The sequence below is a fragment of the Macaca mulatta genome, chromosome 1 (assembly GCF_049350105.2).
Source record: "Macaca mulatta isolate MMU2019108-1 chromosome 1, T2T-MMU8v2.0, whole genome shotgun sequence".
Classification (NCBI taxonomy): domain Eukaryota; kingdom Metazoa; phylum Chordata; class Mammalia; order Primates; family Cercopithecidae; genus Macaca; species Macaca mulatta.
In genome coordinates this window covers 116,364,126-116,389,946 of record NC_133406.1, presented here as the reverse complement: position 1 = coordinate 116,389,946, position 25,821 = coordinate 116,364,126, and the positions used below count along the sequence as shown (strand labels likewise).

Here is a 25,821-nt window from a genome sequence, read left to right as displayed (position 1 = left end):
AGCAAGACACCATCTAAAAAAAAAAAAAAAAAAAAAGAAGCAATTCCTCAGCAGTTCAAATTTTGTCATGAGATTGTAGCAGTTCAGTCCCATCTTCTCATCTTCAGGTTCTACTTCCAATTCTGGTACTCTTGCTATTTCCACATCTGCAGTTACTTCCTCCACGGCAGTCTTGAACTTCTCAAAGTCATCCATGAGGATTGGAAAAACTTCTTCTAAAGTTAATTATAATTCAGAATAATTATTAGACCAAGATTTCTTCTGTTCATATTGATATTTTGACCCCCTCCTATGAATCACAAATATTCTTAATGCCATCAAGAATAGTGACTCCTTTCCAGAAGGTTTTCAATTTTCTTTGCCTACATCCATCAGAGGAATCACTATGGCAGCTACAGCCCTTACAAAATGTATTTCTTAACTTATAAGGCTTGAAAGTCAAAATTACTCCTTGATCCATGGGCTGCAGAATGGTCTTTTTGTTAGTAGGCATGAAAACAACATTAATCTCCATGTTCATCTCCATTAGAGCTCTTGAGTGACCAAGTGCATTGACAATGAGCAGTAATATGTTGAAAGGAATCTTTTTTTATAAGCAGCAGTAGGTCCCAACCATGGGCTTAAAATATCCAGAAAACTATGTTTTAAGCAGATGTGGTGTCATCCAGGCTTTGTTGTTCCATTTATAGATCACAGGCAGAGTAGATTTAGTATAATTCTTAATGGCCCTAGAATTTGCAGAATGTTAAGGGAGCACTGGCTTCAAATGTAAGTCACCAGCTGCATTATCCTCTTGTGAGAAATTCATCCTGTCTGCTAAAGCTTTGAAGGCATTCATTTCTCTTCTCTAGCTATGAAGGTCTTCAGTGGAATCGTCTTCCACAAAGCTGTTTCACCTACGTGGAAAATGTGCTGTTTAGGATAACCACCTGCATCAGTTATCTTAGTTAGATCTTCTGGATAACTTGCAGCTTCCACATCAGCACTTGCTGCTCCACCTTGCACTTTTTTTTTTTTGAGATGGAATCTTGCTCTGTCACCCAGGCTGGAGTGTGGTGGCGCGATCTCAGCACTTTTGTGTTATGGAGAATGGCTTCATCCCTGAAACCTCATGAACCAACATCTGCTAGCTTCAGACTTTTCTTCTGCAGCTTCTGCATCTCTGTCAGCCTTTCTGGAATTGAGGAGTTAGGGCCTTGCTCTGGATTAGACTTTGGTTTAAAAGCATGTAGTGGCTGGCTCAATCTTCTATCCAGACCACTCAAACTTTCTCCATATCACCAAAAAAGTTGTTTCACTTTCTTATCATTCATGTGTTCACTGGAGTAGCACTTGCAATTTCCTCCAAGAACTTTCCCTTTACATTCACAACTATTTGGCACAAGAGGCCTTTCAGCCTATCTTGGCTTTTGGCATGCCTTCTTCACTAAGCTTAATCATTTCTAGCTTTTAAGTGAGAGGCATGCAACTCTTTCTTTCACTTGAACACACAGACAACATTGTAGGGTTATGAATTGACCTAATTTAAATGTTGTTGTGTCTTAGAAAATAGGGAGATCCAAGGAGAGGAAGAGAGATGGGGACACAGCCAGTAAATGGAGCAGTTAGAGAACACACAACATTTATTGATTATATTCACCATTTTACATGGGTGAGGTTTTTGGCATCCTATGACAATTATCATAGTAACATCAAAGATCACTGATCACAGATCACCATAGCAGATAATAATAATAATGAAAAAGTTTAAAATATTGCAAGAATGACCAAAATGTGACACAAAGACATGAAGTAAGCATATGCTGTTGGGAAAACAGCACTGACAGACTTATTTGATGCTGGGTTACCACAAACCTGCAATTTGTAAAAAAATAAAAATAAAAAATAAAAAAATGCAATATCTGCAAAGCACAGTAAAGCAAAGTACAATAAAACAAGATAAGCCTGTATTCATAAACTTTGACATATCTTCATTACAAAGGAGAAAACAGCCACCCTAGATATGAAAAGATTTGCCCAAAGTCATTCAACTAGGAGAGAAATGAAGACTAGAATCTTGTGAACAGGATTAAAAATAGTGAAAATCTTGGTCTAATAATTATTCTGAATTATAATTAAGTCACTGTTTTGTGTGTGTGTGGTTTTTTTGTTGTTTTGTTTTGTTTTTTTGAGACGGAGTCTCACTCTTTTGCCCAGGCTGGAGTGCAGTGGCATAATCTTGGCTCACTGCAACCTCTGCCTCCCGGGTTCAAGGAATTCTCCTGCCTCAGCCTCCCCAGTAGCTGGGATTACAGGCATACACCACTACATCCAACTAATTTTTGTATTTTTAGTAAAGATGGGATTTCACCATGTTGGCCAGACTGGTCTCGAACTCCTGACTTCAGGTGATTTGCCCACCTTGGACTCCCAAAATGCTGGGATTATAGGCGTGAGCCACTGTGCCCAGCCACTTTTTTTTTCTTTAGAGGCAGGATCTCTTTCAGTCTCACAGGCTGGAGTGTAGTGGTGCAATCATACTTTACTGTGGCCTCAAACTCCTGGGCTCAAGCAATCCTCCAGCCTCAGCCTCTGTAACAACTAGGACTGCAGGTGTGTGCCACAACACTCGGCTACTTTTTAATTTTTTTGTAGAGTCAGGGTCTTGCTATGTTGAGCAGACTGATGTTGAACTACTGGCCTCAAGTGATATTCCTGCCTTAGCCTCCCAAAGTGTTTCAAGCATGAACTACTATGCCAGGCCTATTTTCACTTTTTTTCATTTTCTTTTGAGACAGAGTCTTGCTCTGTCGCCTAGACTGGAGTGCAGTGGTGTGATCTCAGCTCACTGCAACCTCCCCTTCCTGGGTTCAAGCAATTCTCCTGCCTCAGCCTCCAGAGTAACTGGGATTACAGGCATCCACCACCACACCAGGCTAATTTTTGTATTTTTAGTAGAGGCGGCATTTTGTCATGTTGGCCAGGCTAGCCTCGAACTTCTGACCTCAGATGATCTGCCCGCCTTGGCCTCCCAAAATGCTGGGATTACGGGCGTGAGCCACCATGCCCGGCCCCCTTTATTACATGTTCTGATTTATAGTTTTTCTGGTAACTTAGAGTATGCATACTTGAAGCATCATCAAGATTCTCATCTAGAAGAGAAGAGTCAGAAAAGCATAATTTGATTCAAAGAAATAGTAAGTCTTATGCCTGTAATCCCAGTACTTTGGGAGACCAAAGTGGGAGGATCACTTGAGGCCAGGAGTTGGAGAGCAGCCTGGGCAACATATTGAGACTCCCATCTTTACACACACACACACAAATAAGCCAGAAATGGTGGCTTGCACCTCTAGTCCCAGCTACTGGAGGGGTGGGGAAGGTGTGTGAGGTGAGAAAATAGCTTAAGCCCAGGAGTTCAAGGCTGCAGTGAGCAGTGATGGCACCACTGCACTCCAGCCTGGGTGACAGAGTAAGACTCTGTCTCAAAAAAAAAAAAAAAAAAAAAAAAAAAAAAAAAAAAAAAAAAAAAAAAAAAAAGAAAGGAAAAAAAAGAGAAAAGAAATACTAAGTATCTGTCATATTTATGTTACATGTTTTAATGGCATTGTCTCATGGACACCTAGTTCTGGACTATTTAAATCTTCTTGTTTCTTTTTTTAAATATAATTTTTCAGTTCTTTTTGGCTAATTTTCTCTGTATCATTCAAATTTTAGTGTATGTGCTGCCAAAGTGAGCACCATTTCCTTACTTTTATTATACAGTTCAAAATTCTGTCAACTTTTACTCTGTGATGGCTCCCAGATTTATTTTTTATTTTTTTGCTGTTTTCAGAAAATGATATATTTAGGTAGTTTAGGGTTTTATCACCACACATATAGACTACTAGAATATCTTTTAGATTGTCTCTGTTTTTTCTTCAGACGGACTTTCATTCTTGTTGCCCAGGCTGGAGTGCAATGGCATGATCTTGGCTCACTGCAACCTCCGCCTCCTGGGTTCAAGCAATTCTCCTGTCTCAGCCTCCCAAGTAGCTGGGATTACAGGCAGCCACCATCATGCCCCGCTAAATTTTGTATTTTTAGTAGAGACTGTGTTGGCCAGGCTGGTCTCCAACTCCTGACCTCAAGTGATCTGCCCGCCTCGGCCTCCCAAAGTGCTAGGATTACAGGCATAAGCCACCACGCTTGGCCTAGGTTGTCTTATTTTAAAATTTTATTTATTTTATTATTTGCCAATTTATTTATTTTGAAACAAGATCACCCAGGCTGGAGTGCAGTGGCACTATCATGGCTCCCTGCAGCCTCAGTCTCCCGGGTTCAAGTGATCCTGCCACCGTAGCCTTTCCTGTAGTAGCTGGGACTACAGGCACGCATCACCACACCTGGCTAATTTTTTTTATTTTTTGTAGAGATGGAGATCTTTTTATGTGCTCATAACAAGAGGCAGGAGGATCACTTGAGCCCAGGAGTTCAAGACCAGCCTCTCGAAATTCTGACTCAAGTGATCCTCCCACCTCAGCCTCCCAAAGTGCTGGGATTACAGGTGTGAGCCACTGTACCTGGCTTTTAAAACTTTTTCTTCAAATCATCTTGCATACTGCTGTCTAAAAATTGTTTCAGAGTTTTTTCCATCATTCTGTAAATCCTAAATGTTTTTGTTTTAAATTTATATTTTTAGATAATTTTTTATCTCTATAAGTTTGAAATGACTTATTTTTAACAATTTCCCTTTATATTGGGCATACAGTGAAGATTTTTTAAAAATTTCATTATTCTACTTGTTTAGTTCAGGAATTCTTTACTTGAGAACCACAACTCTCAAAGGCTTCTTGGATAGAATTCAGGGAATTTGTGAATTTGTATGGGTAAAAAATTCCATTTTTATTTTTACTAATGTAGGGGAGAACATATCTTTCCTTCTATCCATCCTAGGTTTAGGGCTGAGATCCCTATAACAAAAGAGATAGTAGCAAGAAAAAAGCATGCACATTTATTTAACATAAGTTTTGCATGACATGAGAGACTCCATAAGGAAATAAAGGCCCAAAGAAACAGTTGAACTTGAATGTTTTTTATAGTAGCTTCGATGAAGAGCAGCCAGTGATGGAGAAATGTCATAGGGCAAAGTGTGAACAAGCTAAATGTAATACACTGGGGGAAACTGAGCAGGCCTGGTTGTTTAGATTCCTCTTTGTGTCCCTGTGCTTTTGGAGGTAAGGATGCTCCTTTTCTCTGGGTGCCGTGAGAGCACCTCTTACATGAGGGTCTTATGATGTACTTCAGGGGAAGATCAGAAAATCATTCCCAGGTTTAATGGCTGCTTCCAGGGAGAAGGGCAGGCAGAAGGTCAGAGTCACCTTCCTGCTTCTGCAATTTCCTCAAATGCCTTCAGCTTAAAATATTCAATATGTTGCCGGGCGCGGTGGCTCACGCCTGTAATCCCAGCACTTTGGGAGGCCGAGGCGGGCGGATCACAAGGTCAGGAGATCGAGACCACGGTGAAACCCCGTCTCTACTAAAAATACAAAAAATTAGCCGGGCGCGGTTGTGGGCGCCTGTAGTCCCAGCTACTCGGGAGGCTGAGGCAGGAGAATGGCGTGAACCCGGGAGGCGGAGCGTGCAGTGAGCCGAGATCGCGCCACTGCACTCCAGCCTGGGAGACAGAGCGAGACTCCGTCTCAAAAAAAAAAAAAAAAAAAAATTCAATATGTCAAGGTGCTATATTTTGTGTAGGGTGTCCTGAACCCCATCACTAACCTCAAACTGAAAGGATTTTCTTCAATTCTGAACATAATTCAAAAACCACAGTAATATTAGCCATACTTCATCATCAAAAGGAAACCCAGATATTTTCATATCACATTACTTTTTTGCATCTGTTTTCATTATGCTCATCACTACTTCAAATTTAGGATAGATATTAACTCTTATTTAATGCATTTATAAAGATGCGTGCATATTAGTATATAACAAACTTATCTATTAACATTTTAATAACTTTATTTTGATATAATTAGATTCCTTTGTAATCCTATATATTTTATGCATTTAAAAACATGATTCTGAGAAGGCATTCATAAGATTTATCAGATTGCTAAAGACTAAGAACCCATGTTTTTGTTCTACTTTCAATACCTGAAAAGTTGCAGATAAAACAAAAATTATGTTAAAACTGAAAAGTAGGCTGGGTTCAGTGGCTCACACCTGTAATCCTAGCACTTTGGGAGGCTGAGATGGGTGGATCACCTGAGGTCAGGAGTTTGAGACCAGCCTGACCAATGTGGCAAAACCCTGTCTCTACTAAAAATACAAAAATTAGCTGGGCATGATGGCACACGCCTATAATCCCAGCTACTCGGGAGGCTGAGGCAGAAGAATTGCTTGAACTCAGGAGGCAGAGGTTGCAGTGAGCTGAGATGGCGCCACTGCACTCCAGCCTGGGCAACACAGTGAGACTCCATCTCAAAAAAAAAAAAACAAAAAAACTGAAAAGTAATCAACTAAATACTTTTTAACTATAATATTCTATACACGTTTGATGATAGCCATGTATTATGGTATTATTTATGTTTTTATATTTAACAATTCTTGTTCCTTAAAATGTGCTTTATGGAGAAGGAGCCAGAGTTGGTGAAATTAGTTTAGGTCAATTTAGGATATATTAATGACATTATCCCACATATTGTTCATGTCATAGGCATGAACTTAAAAAATTTAAAGTTCCTGCTGCCTGCTTAGATGCATCTACTAATCTAGAGCAGTTGTGAGGAAGATCCATCTGAACTAGATAAAAATATGAGCAGTGGAGTATTGGTTATTTTATTCTGGTTGGCTCAGTTATTTGCCAAAAAAAGGCCCTGGTCAAATTGTTGATCACTAGGTAAAAATAATTTGGACTAATACATTAAATTGTTGATCATTAAAATAATTCTTTCAAAGTGCTTGTCTTTTATGCATTTGTTTACTTTAACATGATTTAATTTAAAAATATGTGTTGAATCCTCTTTTTTTTAAGACAGGGTCTTGCTCCGTCACCCAGGCTGGAGTGCAGTTACAGTTCACTGCATTCCCACCCTCCTGGGCTCATGTGATCCTCCTATCTTAGACATCTGCATAGCAGGGACCACAGGCACACACGCCATCCAAATATATCCTTCTTCACCAAAGTTGTGGCCCCAGCTTTAGAAAAAGGAAACTCCTGGATAGTTGCCTTTTTTTTTTTTTTTTGTGGACACAAGGTCTCACTATGTTGCCCAGGCTGGTCTTGAAATCCTGGGCTCAAGGCTATCCTCCTACCTCAGCTTCCCACAGTGTTGGGATTACAGGCATTAGCCGCTACACATGGCGTTTTGAATCCTTTTATGTGCAAAGATACAATCTGAACCCTTAGGACATTTATAGCCTAATATTTTCTTCCATCAAAGTTGCTAAAGCCCATCACCAGAATACCACAATTAATATTCTCAGGATAGATTATTAATAGTTGCCTAGGAATAAGAATGGTGTGTGGCAATGACAGAAATTTGAAATGGCAGATTTATTAAGTACTTTTAAGCCATCAAGTTACAAAAGGCTATCAGGGGTCTTAAAAAGACAAAGAGTATAAAATAAAACAATGAACAATGACAGATTGTTTTAGGTTGAACAATTTTTATACAGTTATATCTATAGTACACTACTAATTTACTTAGCAAACTTTTTCCTGAGGTTTGCAAATTTTAAAAAACGAAGAATCAAACTATATTATCTTTTCTGTTTTTTTGAAACAGAGTCTCCACTCTGTTGTCCAGGCTGGAGTACAGTGGTGTGGTCTCAGCTCACCACAGCCTCAACCTCTTGGGTTCAAGGAATCTTGTGCTTCAGCCTCCCAAGTAGCTGGGATTACAGGCATGCACCATTACGCTCCGCTAATGTTTTGTATTTTTAGTAGAGACGGGGTTTCACCATGTTAGCCAGGCCTGTCTTTAACTCCTGGCCTCAAGTTGATATGCCTGCCTTGGCCTCCCAAAGTACTGGGATTACAGGCGTGAGCCACTGTGCCCGGCCTCAAACTATATTTTTTAATTAGTACAGTAAATACACATTAATCGTGACACAATTATTTCTTCTGGATACAGCAGGAAAAATTAAGTTAAGAGAAAGTGCTTCATATTTCTTGATTTGTTATAAAAAGAAGAGATCCTCTCTAGATTTCTGGGTAAGAGGGGAAACTAGCAATCCCACAATGATTTCCTTTATTTCTTGCCATCCGAATATATCCTTCTTCACCAAAGTTGCGGCCCCAGCTTTAAAAAAAAGAAATAACACAAAATTACAAATGCATGCAATCAAATCATGTTATCAACTTTTTATCTCATTGTTTTTCTCCTGTAAGTGATTATATATGAAAGACTGTAAAACAAAATTAGAATGAAATAATATAATAGTTTCTCCAGGGATTTTAGGCAATTCAAAATAATGGTTTGGAAAGCTTTAGTGCTATATTGATGAATAGACTTAATACCTAAGGAAAACTATAGTAAGATCCATCCCAGTCCTTTAATCCTCCTACTTTGCAAATATGACTTCTCTAAGGAAAGAGTATTAGTATCCTTTATAAGGCTCTATCTCTAAATTTTTTTATAACAGTATTGTGGGTAATGATTTTCCATCAAACTTAAATTCCTCTAGAGAATGCCAATTAAGAAATATTTTTGAGTTACTACTGTGAAAAAGCTATAGGGGAGGGAATTCTAAAGCCAACAACAAAAATGCAGCTCTGAAAGAGTTTTTGATCTAGAAGTGGAGCTGCGATAAGACTTTCTTATAATTAAAGCTATTGAAAAATGAGCCAGGCATGGTGGCTCACACTTGTAATCCAAGTGCTTTGAGAGGCTAAAGTGGGATTGTTTGAGGTCAGAGTTTGAGACCAGCCTGGGCAAAATAGCAAGTCCCTGATTCTACAATTTTTTTTTTTTTTTAAATTGGCCAGGCATGGTGGCGTGTACCTGTATTCCTTAGCTACTCTGCAGGCTGAAGTGGGAAGATCATTTGAGCCCAGGGGTTTGAGAGTACAGTGAGCTATGATTACACCGCTGCATTCCTGACACTCCAGCCTGACCCTGTCTCAAAACAAAACAAAGCAAAACAAAACAAAAAAAAGGAATATTCTACCTGGCACTGGAAGTGTTCAAGCAAGCGGAGGCTAATTGTTAGCGATGTTGCAGAGAGAAATCATGGGTCGGATTAGGGTTCGAGTAGATCAGTGTTTTACTTTTCGATTTCATTGACTTAGAGGAGTTCAAAAGGTTTTTACAGATCGATATACAGTTATCAATTTCTAAATTAGCATGTATGGACACCTTTTTTTTTTTTCTTGCAGATGAAGTTTCGCTCTTAGTTGCCCAGACTGGAGTGCCATGGTGCAATCTCAGCTCACTGCAGCCTCGGCCTCCCGGGTTCAAGTGATTCTCCTGCCTCAGCCTCCCGAGTAGCTAGGACTACTACTCCTGGCATGTGCCACCACGATGGCTAATTTTGTATTTTTAGTAGAGACGGGGTTTCTTCATGTTGGTCAGGCTGGTCTCCAACTCCTGACCTCAAGTGACCCACCCACCTTGGTCTCCCAAAGAGCCGGGATTACAGGTGTGAGCCACCACGCCCGGCTGTATGGACATCCTTTTTAAAAAGTATACTATTGGCCGGGCACGGTGGTTCATGCCTGTAATCCCAGCACTTTGGGAGGCAAAGACGGGCAGATAATTTGAAGTCAGGAGTTTGAGACCAGTCTGGCCAACATAGTGAAACCCCGTCTCTACTGAAAATACAAAAATTGGCTGGGCATGGTAGCATGAGCCTGTAGTCCCAGCTACTGGAGAGGCTGAGGTATGAGAATCGCTTGAACCTGGGAGGCAAGGCAGAGGTTGCAGGAAGCCAAGATTGCACCTGTGCACTCCAGCCTGGGCAACAGAGTGAGACTGTCTCAAAAAAAGAAAATAAATAAAAACCATACTACTTACTGTCACCATTATGTTGTAAAAGAAAATACATTTTAACACCAAAAGCAAAAATTCCAAAGACATAATCTCTATTTTAAGGATAGTCTTTTGAGTAAATAAATTTAGATTAATGAAAAAGTCACCAAAATATTCTTATTTTTCTTATTTTACCAAGACTGATGAAAAAACTTAGAAAATCCTTGTAAGAGGAATGATTTCTGAAGCTCTTTATCATTCTGAGATTTTGTAGTGGTAGGTATATAAATATCATACAAGGCAAAAATTCATTAAGTGCTCTAGGATACAAATAAAAGTGTGAAATAGAGAAAATGCCTAGTGTGTCTGGAGAGCAGTAAGAAATTTAGTTGAAAGGAAAACTGGATATCTTTAGTAGAATAGCAGAAAAAGAGGATAGAAAGCTGGTTTGGGGTCATGTTGTGAACAGCTTAGAACAGCCCGTGGAGGAACACGTACTTCAATTACAAAGGCAAAGGGAAGCTGTTACAAATTTTGGCTCAGGGACTCAAAGGTTGTGTTTTTGCATGCAGTGGAGAACCTAAGAAATGCTGGTTTGTTGTTGGAAGACAAATGACACCATTTAAAAGGACTGTGCTTTAAGAGGCCTTAAATATTCTATGTATCAGCCCTCACTGGACCTTTTGCAGGTCCTATTTTTTTCTCTCTGTACCATTTAACACAGTTGTCTACTCCCACCTTACTGGTCTCTTGGCTTTAAGACACTACTATGTTCTGATTTTCTTATCTCTCTCTGGTCAGTCCTTCTCAAACATTTTCATGAGCGCCTTTCTTTGCTTCCTTTCACTTAATTGCCACTCCACTGCTTAGAAATTTTTGATGGCTCTCCATGCCTTTACAAGAAAATTCAAACTTCATCATCACCTCTAATCAACCAATGGCTGTAGTGGGTTCTTTTGTTTGTTTTTGACACAGTCTCACCATGTTGCTCTGTTGGAGTGTGGTGGTGCAATCACAGCTCACTGTAACTTCAACCTCCTGTGCTCAAGCAATCCTTCTGCCTCAGCCTTCCCAGTAGCTAGGACCACAGGTGCATACCACCATGCTCGGCCAATTTTTTGTTTTTAGTAGAGAAGAGGGCTCACTATGTTGCCCAAGCTGCAGCAATACTCTTTTAATATCTAGTTTAATAAGCAAAAGCAATAACAATAATCTGGCCAGGCTATTATTGATATTAATAGACACCACTTATTTAGCACTTACTCTGTGCCAAACAGATTAACATAAATTATCTAATTTAATCATCATCATGTGAGGTGAGTATTATCTTCTTTTACTAAAGAAAAAAACAGAAGGGCAGAGTGGTAAAGTGGCTTGCCAAAAGTCACATAGATAGTAAATTGTGAAGCCAGAGTTCAAATATAGGATTATTTTATTCCAAAGCCCACTCTAACTTTTATACTATGCCTATCCCTACAGTTATCTCTGTGAGTGAAATCATATGGGGAATGAAATTGAGACCAGTACATCTAGAATCTCATGTAATTTATATCTTACTATGGTCACTACCTTAAATAATAGGTAAAATAAATAATTTTAGATGAACTGAGTTTGGACCTGAGATCTAGTATGAAAATTGAATTGAAGGTCTAGTTACTAGCAGTATTAATTCAGTCCGTGAGACCAAGGAATCCCAGACCCCATTCAACATCTAGATAATTTGCTTTTCTTAGTTTTACCAACCAAGATCAATTGCCCCCAATTTTTCAAAAGATCCCAGACTTCTTTTTGACTAAGTCCTGCTAACTTCCCTTAAACAATGAAACTGATTTAAAAAAAAAAAAATCTTAAGCTAAATAAAGTATCTGAGGACAAAGTCTTGCCTTCAGAATTATACAAAGTCTGCTCCAAATGTTCATTTCAGTACTTATCAAGTTGTATATTTTTTTATTAATTCTATAGCTCTTTCACTCAAACTGTTCAACTTTAGGTAAGTTTGTTAACTAAATGCCTATCTCATAAGAGTACTTTAAAAATTAAATTAGAAGGCCGGGCGCGGTGGCTCAAGCCTGTAATCCCAGCACTTTGGGAGGCCGAGATGGGTGGATCACGAGGTCAGGAGATCGAGACCATCCTGGCTAACACGGTGAAACCCCATCTCTACTAAAAAATACAAAAAACTAGCCGGGCGAGGTGGCGGGCGCCTGTAGTCCCAGCTACTCAGGAGGCTGAGGCAGGAGAATGGCGTGAACCCAGGAGGCGGAGCTTGCAGTGAGCCGAGATCTGGCCACTGCACTCCAGCCTGGGCGACAGAGCGAGACTCCGTCTCAAAAAAAAAAAAAAAAAAAAAAAAAAAAATTAAATTAGAAAATGTATTTAAAGTACTCACACAATATTTGGTATATAGCCAATGCTTACTAAGTGAAGGTAGCTATTTTTATTATTATCCAGGTATGAGTACATCTGATTGGACTCAAGTAGAGTACATCTACTTTTTTTTTGAGACGGAGTTTTGCTCTTGTTGCCCAGGCTGGAGTGCAATGGCACAGCCTTGACTCACCGCAACCTCCACCTCCCAGGTTCAAGTGATTCTCCTGCCTCAGCCTCCTGAGTAGCTGGGATTACAGGCATGCGCCACCATGCCTGGATAATTTTGTATTTTTAGTAGAGATGGAGTTTCTCCATGTTGGCCAGGCTGGTCTCGAACTCCCAACCTCAGGTGATCCTCCCACCTCGGCCTCCCAAAGTGCTGGGATTACAGGCATGAGCCACCTAGCCAGGCTGAGTCCATCTACTTAAAAAAAAATATATATATAGCCTTCTTCTAGGGTGATCACCAGTCCCAGTTTGCCTGGGACTGTCCTGTTTTTAAAAAGAAAGTCCTATGTCTCAGAAAGCCTCGTAGCCCTTAGCAAAGTGGGAAAATTTATCAATGCCAGTTTCCTTTGTAATAGACTGAAGTCCTGGGCTTCTTAGGCTGTGCCAAACACTCTTCTAGGCATTAGGATTACAGAGACAAAGTCTTTCTAAAGCCTAGGTTCTAGAGGAGAAACAGTAAACAAAGAAATACTTGATGATATAATATGATAAGTACAAGAAAGAAAAATAAAGCAGGATAAGGGATACAGAGTGTTAGGAGACAGGGCTCAATTTGAGGCGGAATGGTCGGGAAAAGCTTCGCTGAGTGGATGTTTGAGCAAAGATGCAAGTGAGGCAAAGACCTGGATAAAGAGCTAGAAATATGCATGGTGTGTCAAGAAATAGCAAAAAGGCTAATGTGCCAGGAGCTGAATGAGAGAGGGGAGAGTAGTTGGAGAGGTGGTTGGAGAGGCAGGCTAAGGCCAGATAATGTCATGCTTTACAGGTCATGGGTTTTATTCTGAATGGGAAGGAAAGCCATTAGAGGGTTTGGGTAGAAGGGTAACATAATCTACTTTATGCTTGAAAAAGATAACTCTGGTTAATGTATAGAGGATTGACTGCAAGCAAACAAGAGGGAAGCAGCTACCATTACAAGATTATTGCAATAGACCAGGAGATAGATGGTGGCTCGAACTCTAATGGTAACAGTAGAGGTATTGAGAAGTGCAGGCATATCTTGTTTTATTGTGCTTCGCTTTATTGTGCATTGCAAATTTTGCATTTTTTACAAATTGAAGATTTGTGGTAACCCTGCATGGAGCAAGTCTATTGGCACAATGTTTCCAACAGCCTGTGCTCACTTCATGTCCCTGTGTCATATTTTGGCATTTCTCATAATATTTCAACGGTTTTCATTATTAGCAAATCTGTTATGGTGAACTGTGATCAGCGATTTTTTTAAAAAATTTTTGAGACAGGGTCTCACTCTGTCATCCAGGCTGGAGTGCAGTGGCACAATCACAGCTCACTGCAGCCTCAACCTCCGGGGCTCAGGCTCCTGCCTCAGCCTCCCGCCTCAGCCTACCAAGTAGCTGGGACCACAGATATGCACCACCATGCCCGGGTAATTAAAAAAAAAAATCTCTGTAGAGACAGAGTCTTGCTATGTTGCCCAGGCTGGGACCAGTGAACTTTAATGTTACTATTGTAATTGTCTTGGGGTGCCATGAGCCACACGCATATAAGATGGTGAACTTAATTGGTAAGTGTGTGTTCTGACTGCTCCACTAACTGACACTTCCCCCATCTCTCTTCTTTGGCCTCCCTCTTCCCTGAGACACAATGATATTGAAATTAGGCCAATTAATAACCTTACAATGGGCTGGGCACGGTGGCTCATGCTTGTAATCCCAGCACTTTGGGAGACTGGGGCGGGTGGATCACCTGAGGACAAGAGTTCAAGACCAGCCTGGCCAACATGACGAAACCCCGTCTGTACTAAAAATACAAAATTAGCCAGGTGTGGTGGTACGCGCCTGTAATCCCAGCTACTCCAGAGGCTGAGGCAGGAGAATTGCTTAGAACCTGGGAGGCAGAAGTTTCAGTGAGCCAAGATTGCGCAACTGTACTCCAGCCTGGGCAACAGAGGGAGACTCTGTCTCAAAAAACAAAAACAAACAAACAAAAAACAACTTTTCAGTGGCTTCTAAGTGTTCAAGTGAAAGGAAGAGTTCTACATCTCTCATTTTACATCAAAGCTAGAAATGATTATGCTTTGTGAAAGCCAAGGTAGGCTGAAAGCTAGACCTCTTGAACCAGTTAGCCATGTTGTGAATGCAAAAGGAAAGTTCTTGGAGGAAATTAAAATGCTACTCCAGTGAACACATGAATGATAAGAAAGCAACACAATGGGCCAGGTGCAGTGGCTCATGCCTGTAATCCCAGCACTTTGGGAAGTTGAGGCGGGTAGATAACTTGAGCTCAGGAGATCAAGACCAGCCTGGGCAACATGCTAAAAATACAGAGATTACCTGTGCCTGGTGGCACGTGCTTGTAGTCCCAGCTACTTGGAGGGCTGAAGTGGGAGGACTGCTTGAGCCTGGGAGGCAGAGGTTGCAGTGAGCTGAGACTGTGCCACTGCACTCCAGCCTGGGTGACAGAGTGAGACTCTCAATAACAACAAACAAACAACAACAAAAAAAAAAAAAAAAAGAAAGAAAGAAAGAAGAAAAAGAAAAGAAAAGGAAGAAAAAAAAGAAAGGGAAGAAAGTGAACTGGCCTTATCGCTGATATGATTTGAGTGGTCTAGATAAAAGAGCAAAGCAGCCACAACATTCCCTTAAGCCAAAACCTGATCCAGAGCAAGGCCCTAACTCTCTTCCATTGTAAGAAGGGTGATGAAACTAAAAGTTAAAGAAGTTAAATCACCTGCCGAAGTTCTTCTATGCCTCCAGTGCAACCTATGCCACCTCTATTTTAGCATTTATCACATTGAGTTGAAACGGACTATACATGCACCTGCCTGTTTCCTTTACTCCGTTAGACTAGGAGTACCTTGAGGGATGGTAGAAAAGCTGCATTTTTCATTTCCAATTGCTAGTTCCTAGCTTGGCACATGGTAGGTACTCAATATATGTTTGTTGAATCAGTGTCTGAATGAAGATGCAAAAATGAACAAGAGACTATCCTACCTTGAAGAAGTTTACATTTTAGTGAATAGAGCATGGTTTGCACAAATAGCTATAACACAAAGGATATGTGTAAAATACTATAATAGAATTCATAAAGCATTGCCAAAGCTTAGGAAATAGAGAAACAATTCTAAGTGAATGGGGTATGAAAGAGATAGTATTTGAGGCAGGATTTAAAAATGAATAGGATTTGTAATGACTTTTTTTTTTCATTTTAAAATTAATATCTTTATTTTTTTCTTCCTTTTTTTTTTTTTTTTTTTTTTTTGAGACGGAGTCTCGCTCTGTCACCCAGGCTGGAGTGTGGAGCGCAGTGGCGCGATCTTGGCTCACTGCAAGCTCCGCCTCCCAGGTTCATGCCATTCTCCTGTCTCAGCCTCCCGAGTAGCTGGGACTACAGGCATGTGCCACCATGCCCGGCTAATTTTTTTTTTTGTATTTTTAGTAGATACAGGGTTTCACCGTGTTAGCCAGGATGGTCTCGATCTCCTGACCTCGTGATCCGCCTGCCTTGGCCTCCCAAAGTGCTGGGATTATAGGCTTGAGCCACCGCACCCGGTCTCCCTCCTTTTTTTTTTGAGATAGGATCTCATTCTGTCAATGAAGCTGGAGTTGAGTGATGTGATCATGGCTCACTCACAGCAACCTCAACTTCATGGGCTCAAGTGATCTTCCCACCTCAGTCTCCCAAGTAGCTGGGACTACAGGTGTGTGTCACCATGCCTGGCTTATTTTTGTACAGAGATGGGGTCTATGTTCCCCAGGCTGGTCTTGAACCCCTGGGCTCAAGAGATCCTCCCAGTTCAGCCTCCCAAAGTGCTGGGATTACAAGCATGAGCCAGTAAGCCTGGTTGGACATACTATGTTTAACTTAATTTTTTTTTTTTTTTGAGATAGGGTCCTGCTCTGTCACCTAGGCTAGAGGGCGGTGGTGTGATCATGGCTCACTGTAGCCCTAAACTCCTGGGCTCAAAAAATCCTCCTACCTCAGCCTCTCGAGTAGTTGATATTACAGGCACATGCCACCATGCCCAGCTAATTTTTAAAATTTGTTTGTAGAGACTGGGTCTCCCTATGTTGCTCAAGCTGGCCTTAAACTCCTGGCCTCAAGTGATCCTCCTGCCTTGGCCTCCCGAAGCTCTCGAGTTATAAGCATGAGCTTACCACATTCAGCTAATATTTATACTACATATAAATTTTATATTTATGTGTATCTTTTTTCATTTAAATATATATCCCAAGTATTTTATTAGGTTATTAATAATAGTCTGAATATTTCTAATGCATGGAGTTGATTATGTCATAATTTATTTAATCATATACCTAATGTTAGGCATTTTTGGCTACTTACTAAAGAATAATGCTACAATTCACCTAAGTTGGGTATGAAAGTTTTCCCATATTTAGGATTATTTTCTTCATATAGAGTCCAAGAAAAAAAAGTAATGGGGCACTGGCTGGGTGCAGTGGCTTGCGCCTGTAATCCTAGCACTTTGGGAGGCCAAGGCAGGCAGATCACCCAAGATCAGGAGTTGGAGACCAGCCTGACTAACATAGTGAAACCCTATCTCTACTAAAAATACAAAAATTAGCCAGGCGTGTTGGTGGGTGCCTGTAATCCCAGCTACGCGGGAGACTGAGGTAGGAGAATCGCTTGAACCCGGGAGGCGGAGGTTGCAGTGAGCCGAGATCGTGCCACTGCACTCCAGCCTGGGTGACAGAGCGAGACTCTGTCTCAAAACAAAAAACAAAAAACAAAAAACAAAAACAAGGGGGGGGGGAAGAATATGAACATTTAAAAAGTTCTTTATCATATCGTCAAATTGCTTTCAAGAAAGAGAATAGGCAGGGTGCGGTGGCTCACGCCTATAATCCCAGCACTTTGGGAGACCGAGGTGGGAAGATCATGAGGTCAAGAGATCGAGACCATCCTAGCCAACATGGTGAAACTCCATCAAACATGGTGAAACCCCATCCAACATGGTGAAACCCCATCTCTACTAAAAATACAAAAATTAGCTGGGTGTGGTGGCACGTGCCTGTAGTCCCAGCTACTCAGGAGACTGAGGCAGAAGAATCACTTGAATCTGAAAGGCGGAGGTTGCAGTGAGCTGAGACATGCCACTGCACTCCAGCCTGGTGGCAGAGTGACTCCGTCCCCCCCCCCCCGCAAAAAAAAAGAATAAATACAGCTTACTTTCCCGTCAAACTGTATAAGAATGCCCATTTCACCAAGATGGGTGGTATTTTTGTAGACAGCATTGGGCTTCACAGGCATTTCAGAAAGATGAAGCAGCATATATAAAGAAACAGAGGTAGGGATGTATCTGTAAACTTAGGGAATGATGAATAAGTAGTTCACTATGGCCAGAGTATGACTGTGGGTATATGAAAATATAGTGGAAGAAATGTCTAAGATTATGTTAAAAACTAGATAGTGGAGTACCTGGAATGCCTGGCCAGGAGTTTGGACTTCATTTTTAGACAATGGTGAACTATTTAGAATTTTTGAGCAGGAGTTGACATGATCTATATTTTAAGAAGATACCTCTATAGATGGCTGGAATAGAATCTGAATTACAGCAGAGCCATTGGGAATGGCAAAGAGAAAATTCATATAAAATATGATTCAGAGGCCAAATGGATAGGGCTGTGTGGGTTGAGGGGGAAAAAGGAGAAGGCCAAAATGATGCTTAAGCTTTAATAATCTGAAGATGGTAATATATTACCCAAAACAGGGAATAGTTTTCCCTTGAGCTTGTTCTAAAATCCTTTTCAGGGATGAGCGATGAAAGGAAGAGAAGAACATTGTAAACTTATTGAGTATGAGCGTGTGTATATGTTGGTAGTAGGGTGATGTAGGTGGGGAGTTTGGATTTTTCAAGTAGAGCTGCCAAATTGGAAGTTGGACAAGAAAGTCTGTCACTTAGTTAGGAGGTCATTTTCAGAGATAATGAACTGGGGATCATCTACATAATGGCAATAGTTGAAACTGAAGGAGCAGATGAGTTTGCTTTGATATAGCAAACTCATGTAACAGACAGGTGGATAAAATAATGTAAGATATGAGGCTAAAGTTGATGTAACAAGATGAATCAAGATAGTGAGAAATGTGCCATTGCGTATGTTTTCTGGGTCGTTGAGCAACTTTCCAACCTCTAATGCACTTTCTTCCTCCAATACATGAATAATTCCATACATCTGAAAACTTGACGCAAATAGTGTCTTCTCTGTGGAAGTTTAGACTGTTAGGCATTTCCTCCTCCCATAGCCATTTAGACATGTATCATTATACCACGATGTGTTTGTTGTATCGTTTAAAAATCTATCTAGGCTGGGCGCGGTGGCTCACACCTGTAATCCCAGCACTTTGGGAGGCTGAGGTGGGTGTATCACCTTAGGTCGGGAGTTTGAGACCAGCCTGGCCAACATGGTGAAACCCTATCTCTACTAAAAATACAAAAATTAGCCAGCGTGGTGGTGAGCGCCTGTAATCCCAGCTACCAAGGAGGCTAAGGCAGGAGAATCGCTGGAACCTGGGAGGTGGAGGCTACAGTGAGCCGAGATTGCACCATTGCACTCCAGCCTGGGCAACAGAGTGAGACTCTGTCTCAAAAAAAGAAAAAAACCTATATATATATATGCATGAATTTCTGTCTCTCTTCATAATTTTATTTTTTTTCCCCTTTTTGAGACAGGCTGGAGTGCAGTGGGGTGATCAATGTTCACTGCAGCCTCTCTCTCTCTCTATAGATAGATAGAGAGATTTATATGTATGTATACATAATATATAATATATAATGTATAATTATATAATATATAATTATATAATTATATATAAATATATATAAAAATATATATAAATATATATAATATATAAATATATAATTATAATTATATAATATATAATATATAATTATATAATATATAATATGTACATATACATAATATATTACATAATATGTATGTAATATACAATGTATGTATATGTAATATATTATATATTATGTATGTATGTATAATATATAATATGTATGTATATATTATATATTATATATGTATGTATATGTATGTATTATGTCTACATCAACCCTAGACATAATTGCCATAATCAAATATAATATATATTATATATGTATTATATATGCATTATAGAAGTATGTATATATAATACAAATTGTATATAATGTATATTATATATTATATATTATGTATGTATATATAAAATATATATATTTTTTTCATGTTAGATTGTGAGTGCCTTTAGGACAGGATGGTTTCTTACTATTTTTTGTATCTCCAGGGCCTAGATAATGCCAATCACATTGTAGATGCCTAGTAAGTGCTTGTTGAATGAATGAGTGAAGAGAAGCAGCTTTGAATTTCAACACTAAAAGATGAGATGATCTTCAAGAGCAGCTTCAGTAGAGGAGAGAATTTAGAACACCTGCTGTAGGGAGTTCCTTAGAGAGTCAATAAGATATGAGGGAAATGGTTTCATTTTAAAAAGCTATCACTGGTCTACACCCAAGCTGACCAGTGCCGTGAATAGGTTATCAGTGAGCCAAGATATTGATCCTCTCAGCTACTTTCCCAGTTGGCCATACAAATATCATCATCTTCTATGTGTGCCACAATGGGAAAAGGTAGGAAAGCACCTTTTGTTTGATTTGTAGACTATGTACTTCAAGTAAAGATTTGAGGGGTGTTATGGGTTGCATTGTGTCCCCGCAAAATTCATGTTGGAATCCTAACCTCCAGTACCTCAGAATGTGAACTTATTGAGAGATGGGGTTGATGTAGACATAATTAATTAAATTAAGATGAGGTCATTAGGGTGGGTCCTAATCCAACATGAATGATGCTCATGAAAAGGGAAAATTGGCTAGGCACGGTGGCTCACACCTATAATCCCAGTGCTCTGGGAGACCAAAGCAGGAAGATCACTTGAACCCAGGAGTTTGAGACCAGTCTGGGAAACAGAGAGAGATCCTGTCTCTACAAATAGAAATTAAAATTTGCCTGGTGCGGTGATGCATGCCTGTAGTGCCAGGTACTTTGGTGGATGATGTGGGAGGATTGCTTGAGCCCAGGAGTTTGAGGCTGCAGTGAACATTGATCACCCCACTGCACTCCAGCCTGGGTGACAGAGTGAGACCCTGTCTCAAGAAGGGGAAGAAAGTAAAATTATGAATAGATACAGAAATGCATATAGGCAGAATGTCATGTGAAAATGAAGGCAGAGGTCAGGGGGATGGTTCTAAAGGCCGAGGAAAGTCCAAGATCACCAGCAAACTTTCAGAAGCTAGGGGAGAGGCATCAAACATTTTTTTTTTAATTAAAAGAACATATTTAATTGACACAGATTGTATAAACTCAAGGTGTACAGTGTGATAACTTGATGTATGTGCACATTGTGCAATGATTGCCATAATCAAATGAAATAATGCATCCATCTCCACCCGGGCTGTACCTTTGATTCCCAGAACCTGTTCATCTTATACCTGAAAGTTTACACTCTTTGATCAACATCTCCTCATTTACCCAGCCTCCAGTCCCTGGCAGCCATCATTCTACTGTCTGTTTCTGTAAGTTTGACTTTTTCAGATCCCACATATAAGTAAGATCATACAGTAATTTTTTTTTTCCTGTGTCCATGAATATTTCTTCCTCACAGCGTGAGAAGCTAGTAACACCTTGATCTTAGACTTCCAGCCTCCAGAACTGGGAGATACAAATTTCTGTTATTTAAGCTGCTCAGTTCGTGGCACTTTGTCATGGCAGCCATAGCAAACTAACACAAAGAGAAACTCCAGGTGTGCCCCAAAGTCTCAACTCTTCATATATCCTCCCTTTTTTCCCTCTAGAAGTTATGTTCCTTTTGTTTATGAGTGATATAGATGTCAGTTCAACACATATATTGAGGGGCCTTTCGGTGCCACCCACTTAGTCTGTGCTGCGGATACAAAGACAAGACATAATCTCTCCCCAAAGGCACGTACAGAACATTGGAGTGACAGACAGGTAAAAATGCAATTTAAATATAATGCCTAAAATGCTGTGATCCAGTATGTATAGGACATTTTGGCAGCATAGAAAAAAGACATTTTGCTCATCCCAAGGATTCAGGAAAGACTTTCTGGAATAGATTGTGCCTGAGCTGCTTCTGAAGAAAAGGAGAAGTAAACCAAAAGAGAAGACAGGATATTCTAGGCAGAGGGAACACAAACCGAGATAGAAAGGAAGGTATTACAGATAAAGTGGAATGTATGGGAACTACAACTGTGGATAGCGCAATATAACCAGAGTGAAAATAGGAGGCAACGAATGCCAGGAGGTGAGGCTGGCAAGGCAGGGAGCACGGCCTACAGGACTTGTCTTCTGTCAGGGAACATTAATTTTACACTGCATGAAACTCAGTAGAAGAGTTATAAGCCCAGACTCGTTCATATTTTAGACAAATAAGTTTGGCAGCAGTATGAAAGATGGATTTGAGGGTAAAGGGGAAGAAAAGAGAGAGTAAAGGAGACCAGTTAGAAGGGGACAGCAATAGTCCACACCAGAGATGCCTGAACTAGAGCCGTAATAGAAGAAACAGAGAAGGGACAGAATCAAGGACATAGATGAAGTAAAATTGCTTTGACTAATTGGTTGCTTGGTCAGACTTGGGGAGGTCTCAGATGAATCCATCATATCTTACTGGGTGACTGTGTTGTGTGGCTCTTTACTGATGTGGGAAATTCTGAAGGAGGAACAGCATGGGGGAGAGAGTACTGAATTATTTGGATGTATTGAGTTTGGAGAGACTAAGATATGTGCAAGTGGGTGTGTCCAGATAAGTCTAAAGTTCTGGGAAGAATTCGGAACTAGAGCTAGAGATTCAAAAGCTATTGGCATATAAAGGTTATAGCTAGAGTCCTAAGAGTGGAATTATGGCACCCAAGAAAAAATAAAATAAGAGGAGGAATGGGCAGAGGATAGGGCCTTGGGAAATACCAACATTTTTGGGCTAAACAGAGGAATAGGTTTGTAAGAGAGGCTGAGAAGGAATGATCAGAGAAGTAGTACAGAAGACAAACCATGGAAACAAACTGATGAAGAAGGAATAGTAAGTGAAGAGATGGGGGCACTGAGAAATTTAGAATGTCACTTTGTAAGAAGCTATAAAGTTCATCATTGTCAATATCATGATCATAATCATCATCATCAAAATCATAAGAGAGTATTTGCTGAAACTCCCTCAAATTCCTGATTCCAATTAAATATAAAGTGTAAATATATTACCTGTTTTTCACAAGCCAGTATTCTTTCCCGTTAAGAACACCATAGCCAACCACAAGTACACCATGATTCACATTCTGAGTACAGGATGGTTCATAGTAGACACCTGAGAATCAATTGGGTAGGAAAAAAGAGTGAATACTATAGGATAATAAAGGGCATTTAAAAACTGTATTACTTTTTATTAGCCTGCTTTGACTACATAGCAAGATTAATTTAAAAAGTTAAGGACATGGCCGGGCGTGGTGGCTCAAGCCTGTAATCCCAGCAGTTTGGGAGGCCGAGGCAGGCGGATCATGAGGTCAAGAGATCAAGACCATCCTGGCCAACATGGTGAAACCCCCGTCTCTACTAAAAATACAAAAATTAGCCGGGCGTGGTGGCGCGCTCCTGTAGTCCCAGCTACTGAGGAGGCTGAGGCAGGAGAATTGCTTGAACCCGGGAGGTGGAGGTTACAGTGAGCTGAGATTGTGCCACCTCACTCCAGTCTGGCAACAGAGTGAGACTCCATCTCAAAAAAAAGAAAAAAGAAAAAAAAGTTAAGGACGTATACTCTCATGCATAAACTAGGGCTCATAATTATTTGCCACCAATGCTGTATTTGTCAGTGTTCTTGCCAAGCTTAGCATCACCCCAGTCATGGTTCCCCCAGAAACCTTGTTTGATAAGCACACCACCTTTTTCTAAGTTTTTTTCTTTTCTTTTTTGTTTTTTTTCTAAGTATTTTTAAACTTGCACACAATCAGTTATTGTAATTCTCTGTGTATACAGACATATCTCATTTTATTGTGCTTTGCTTTATTGTGCTTTGCAGATATTACCTTTTTTTTTTTTTTTTTTTAAGGAACAGAGTTTTGCTCTGTTGTCTAGGCTGTAATACAGTGGTATGATCATAGCTAACTGTAACCTCAATCTCCTAGGCTCCAGTCATCCTCCTGCCTTGGCCTCCCAAAGCACTGGGATTATAGGCATGAGCCACTGCACCCCGCTAGATATTGCATTTTTTACAAATTGAAGGTTTGTAGCAACTCTACATTCAGCAAGTCTATTGGTACCATTTTCCCAAAAGCATGTGCTCACATTGTGTCCTTGTACCACATTTTGGTAATTCTCACAATATTTCAAACTTTCTCATCATTATTATATCTGTTATGCTCATCTGTGATCAATGATCTTTGATGTTACTTTATAATTTTGGGGGTGAGCTACAAACCACACCTATATAAGATAGCAGCCTTAACCCACAAATGTTGTGTGTGTTCTGACTGATCCATGGACTGGCCATACCGCTGTCTCTCTCTTCAGGCCTCCCTATCCCCTGAGACACAATGATATTGAAATTATGCCACATAATAACCCTATAATAGCTCCTAAGTGTTCAAGTAAAAAGAAAAGTTGCATATCTCTCACTTTAAGTCAAAAGCTAGACGTGATTAAGCTTAGTGGGAAAGGCATGTTGAAAGCCAAGACAGGCCAGAACCTAGCCTAGGCCTCTTGTACCGAACAGTCAGCCATGCTGTGAATGTAAAGGAAAAGTGCTTGAAGGAAATTAAAAATGCTACTCTGCTGAACACACAAATGACAAGAAAGTGAAACAGCCTTATTGCTGATACAGAGAAAATCTGATTGGTCTAGATAAAAGAGTAAGCCAGCCAAGCATGCCCTTACGCCAAAACCTAATCCAGAACAAGACCTTAACTCTCTTCTATTGTAAGAAGGTTGAGAGAGGCGAGGAAGCTGCAGAAGAAAAGTTTGAAGGCAGCAGATGTTGGTTCATGAGGTTTAAAGTCGCCTCACCCCACCCCGCCCCGCCTTGCCCTGCCCTGCCCTGCCCTGCCCGGCCCTTCCCCTCTTTCTTTCTTCTTTCTTTCTTTCTTCCTTGTTTTTTAGAGACAGGTTTTCACTCTGTTGCCCAGGTTGGAATGCGGTGGTATGATCACAGCTCACTGTAACCTCAGATTCCTGGGTTCAAGGAATCCTTCCGCCTCACCCTCCCAAGTAGCTGAGACTACAAGTGAGTGCCACCATACCTGGCTAATTTTTATTTTTATTTTTATTTTTTGTAGAGATAGGGGTCTTGCGATGTTGCTCAGGATGGTGTCAAACTCCCAGGCTCAAGCAATCCTCCCACCTCAGCCTCCAAAGCTGGAATTACAGGCATGAACCACCGTGCTCAGCCAATATCCTTTGTTTCTTTCTTTAAATTCTAATTATTTTTTATTTATTTATCTTTTTACCACTTCTGTAGAGGAAGAAAGAAGGATGACTCGCATCCACACCAACAGACACTGGGCCTTTATTGGCCACAACTTCTTTCAGGACATCTTCTCTGCCATAAGGAAGTTCAGTATACTTTGAACATGTGGCAGCACGATATTTTGAGTCATATTGACACTTCTGATCCTGCAAAAAGAAGTATAAAGCAGATAAAGAAGTATACTTCAACTCCTTTATAAATCACCAGTATCCTAAGCCTAGATTTTAAATATGTCTTCTTTCCTTTCTTTAACTTTTTCATGTGTCTAATGTTCCTTCCTTTGCAAATCTTCCAAATCCTAACAGTCTCGGGTTTCAGCAATAATGGAGGAAATACAGAACTATTCTATTCTTTCAAATTATGAACATCCTCATACAGGCAAAACTTGCCAGGGCAATGTCCCCTCGACTCTGAGGTGGACTGTAGGGAAATATTACATAGAGATAAAAAACTGTAGGTGAGAGCTTTAAAATCTTTTTGATGCCTGCAAGATGATCTGCAGTTAAAATGATGGTATATAAAGACCATATAATATGGGAAACACAAGTGTATTTCAAGTGGGAAAAGGAAAGTTACAAATTCATGTTTGTTGTATATACAACTATGTTTTGTATTTATTTATATTATTTATTTTTTGAGACAGGCTCTCCCTCCATTGTCCAGGCTGGAGTGCAGTGGCACAATCATGGCTCACTGCAGACTCCATCTCCTGGGCCAAGTGATTCTCCCATCTCAGCTTCCTACGTAGCTGGAACTGCTACTCAGGTGTGCACCACCATGCCTGGCTATTTTTTTGATT

The 25,821-nt window shown here is 40.3% G+C and overlaps 1 protein-coding gene across 3 annotated transcripts in view; it reads right to left on the bottom strand.

Annotated features, from left to right (window-relative positions):
• Nucleotides 1–7,497: 7,497 nt before the first annotated feature.
• The window catches only part of CTSS (cathepsin S), a 36,178-nt gene continuing 17,854 nt past the window's right edge, over nt 7,498–25,821 (bottom strand). For 2 of the 3 annotated variants that reach the window (XM_015151744.3, XM_077948291.1), the window contains 3 exons: nt 25,003–25,168; nt 22,769–22,871; nt 7,498–8,264 (listed from right to left, as the gene is read on the bottom strand). In XM_015151744.3, the coding sequence (XP_015007230.1) occupies nt 8,165–8,264; nt 22,769–22,871; nt 25,003–25,168 (369 nt within the window). In that variant the 3' untranslated portion in view covers nt 7,498–8,164. Of the gene's footprint in view, nt 8,265–14,824; nt 14,943–22,768; nt 22,872–25,002; nt 25,169–25,821 lie in introns of all 3 variants that reach the window. The other variant, XM_077948280.1, reaches the window with a different exon arrangement.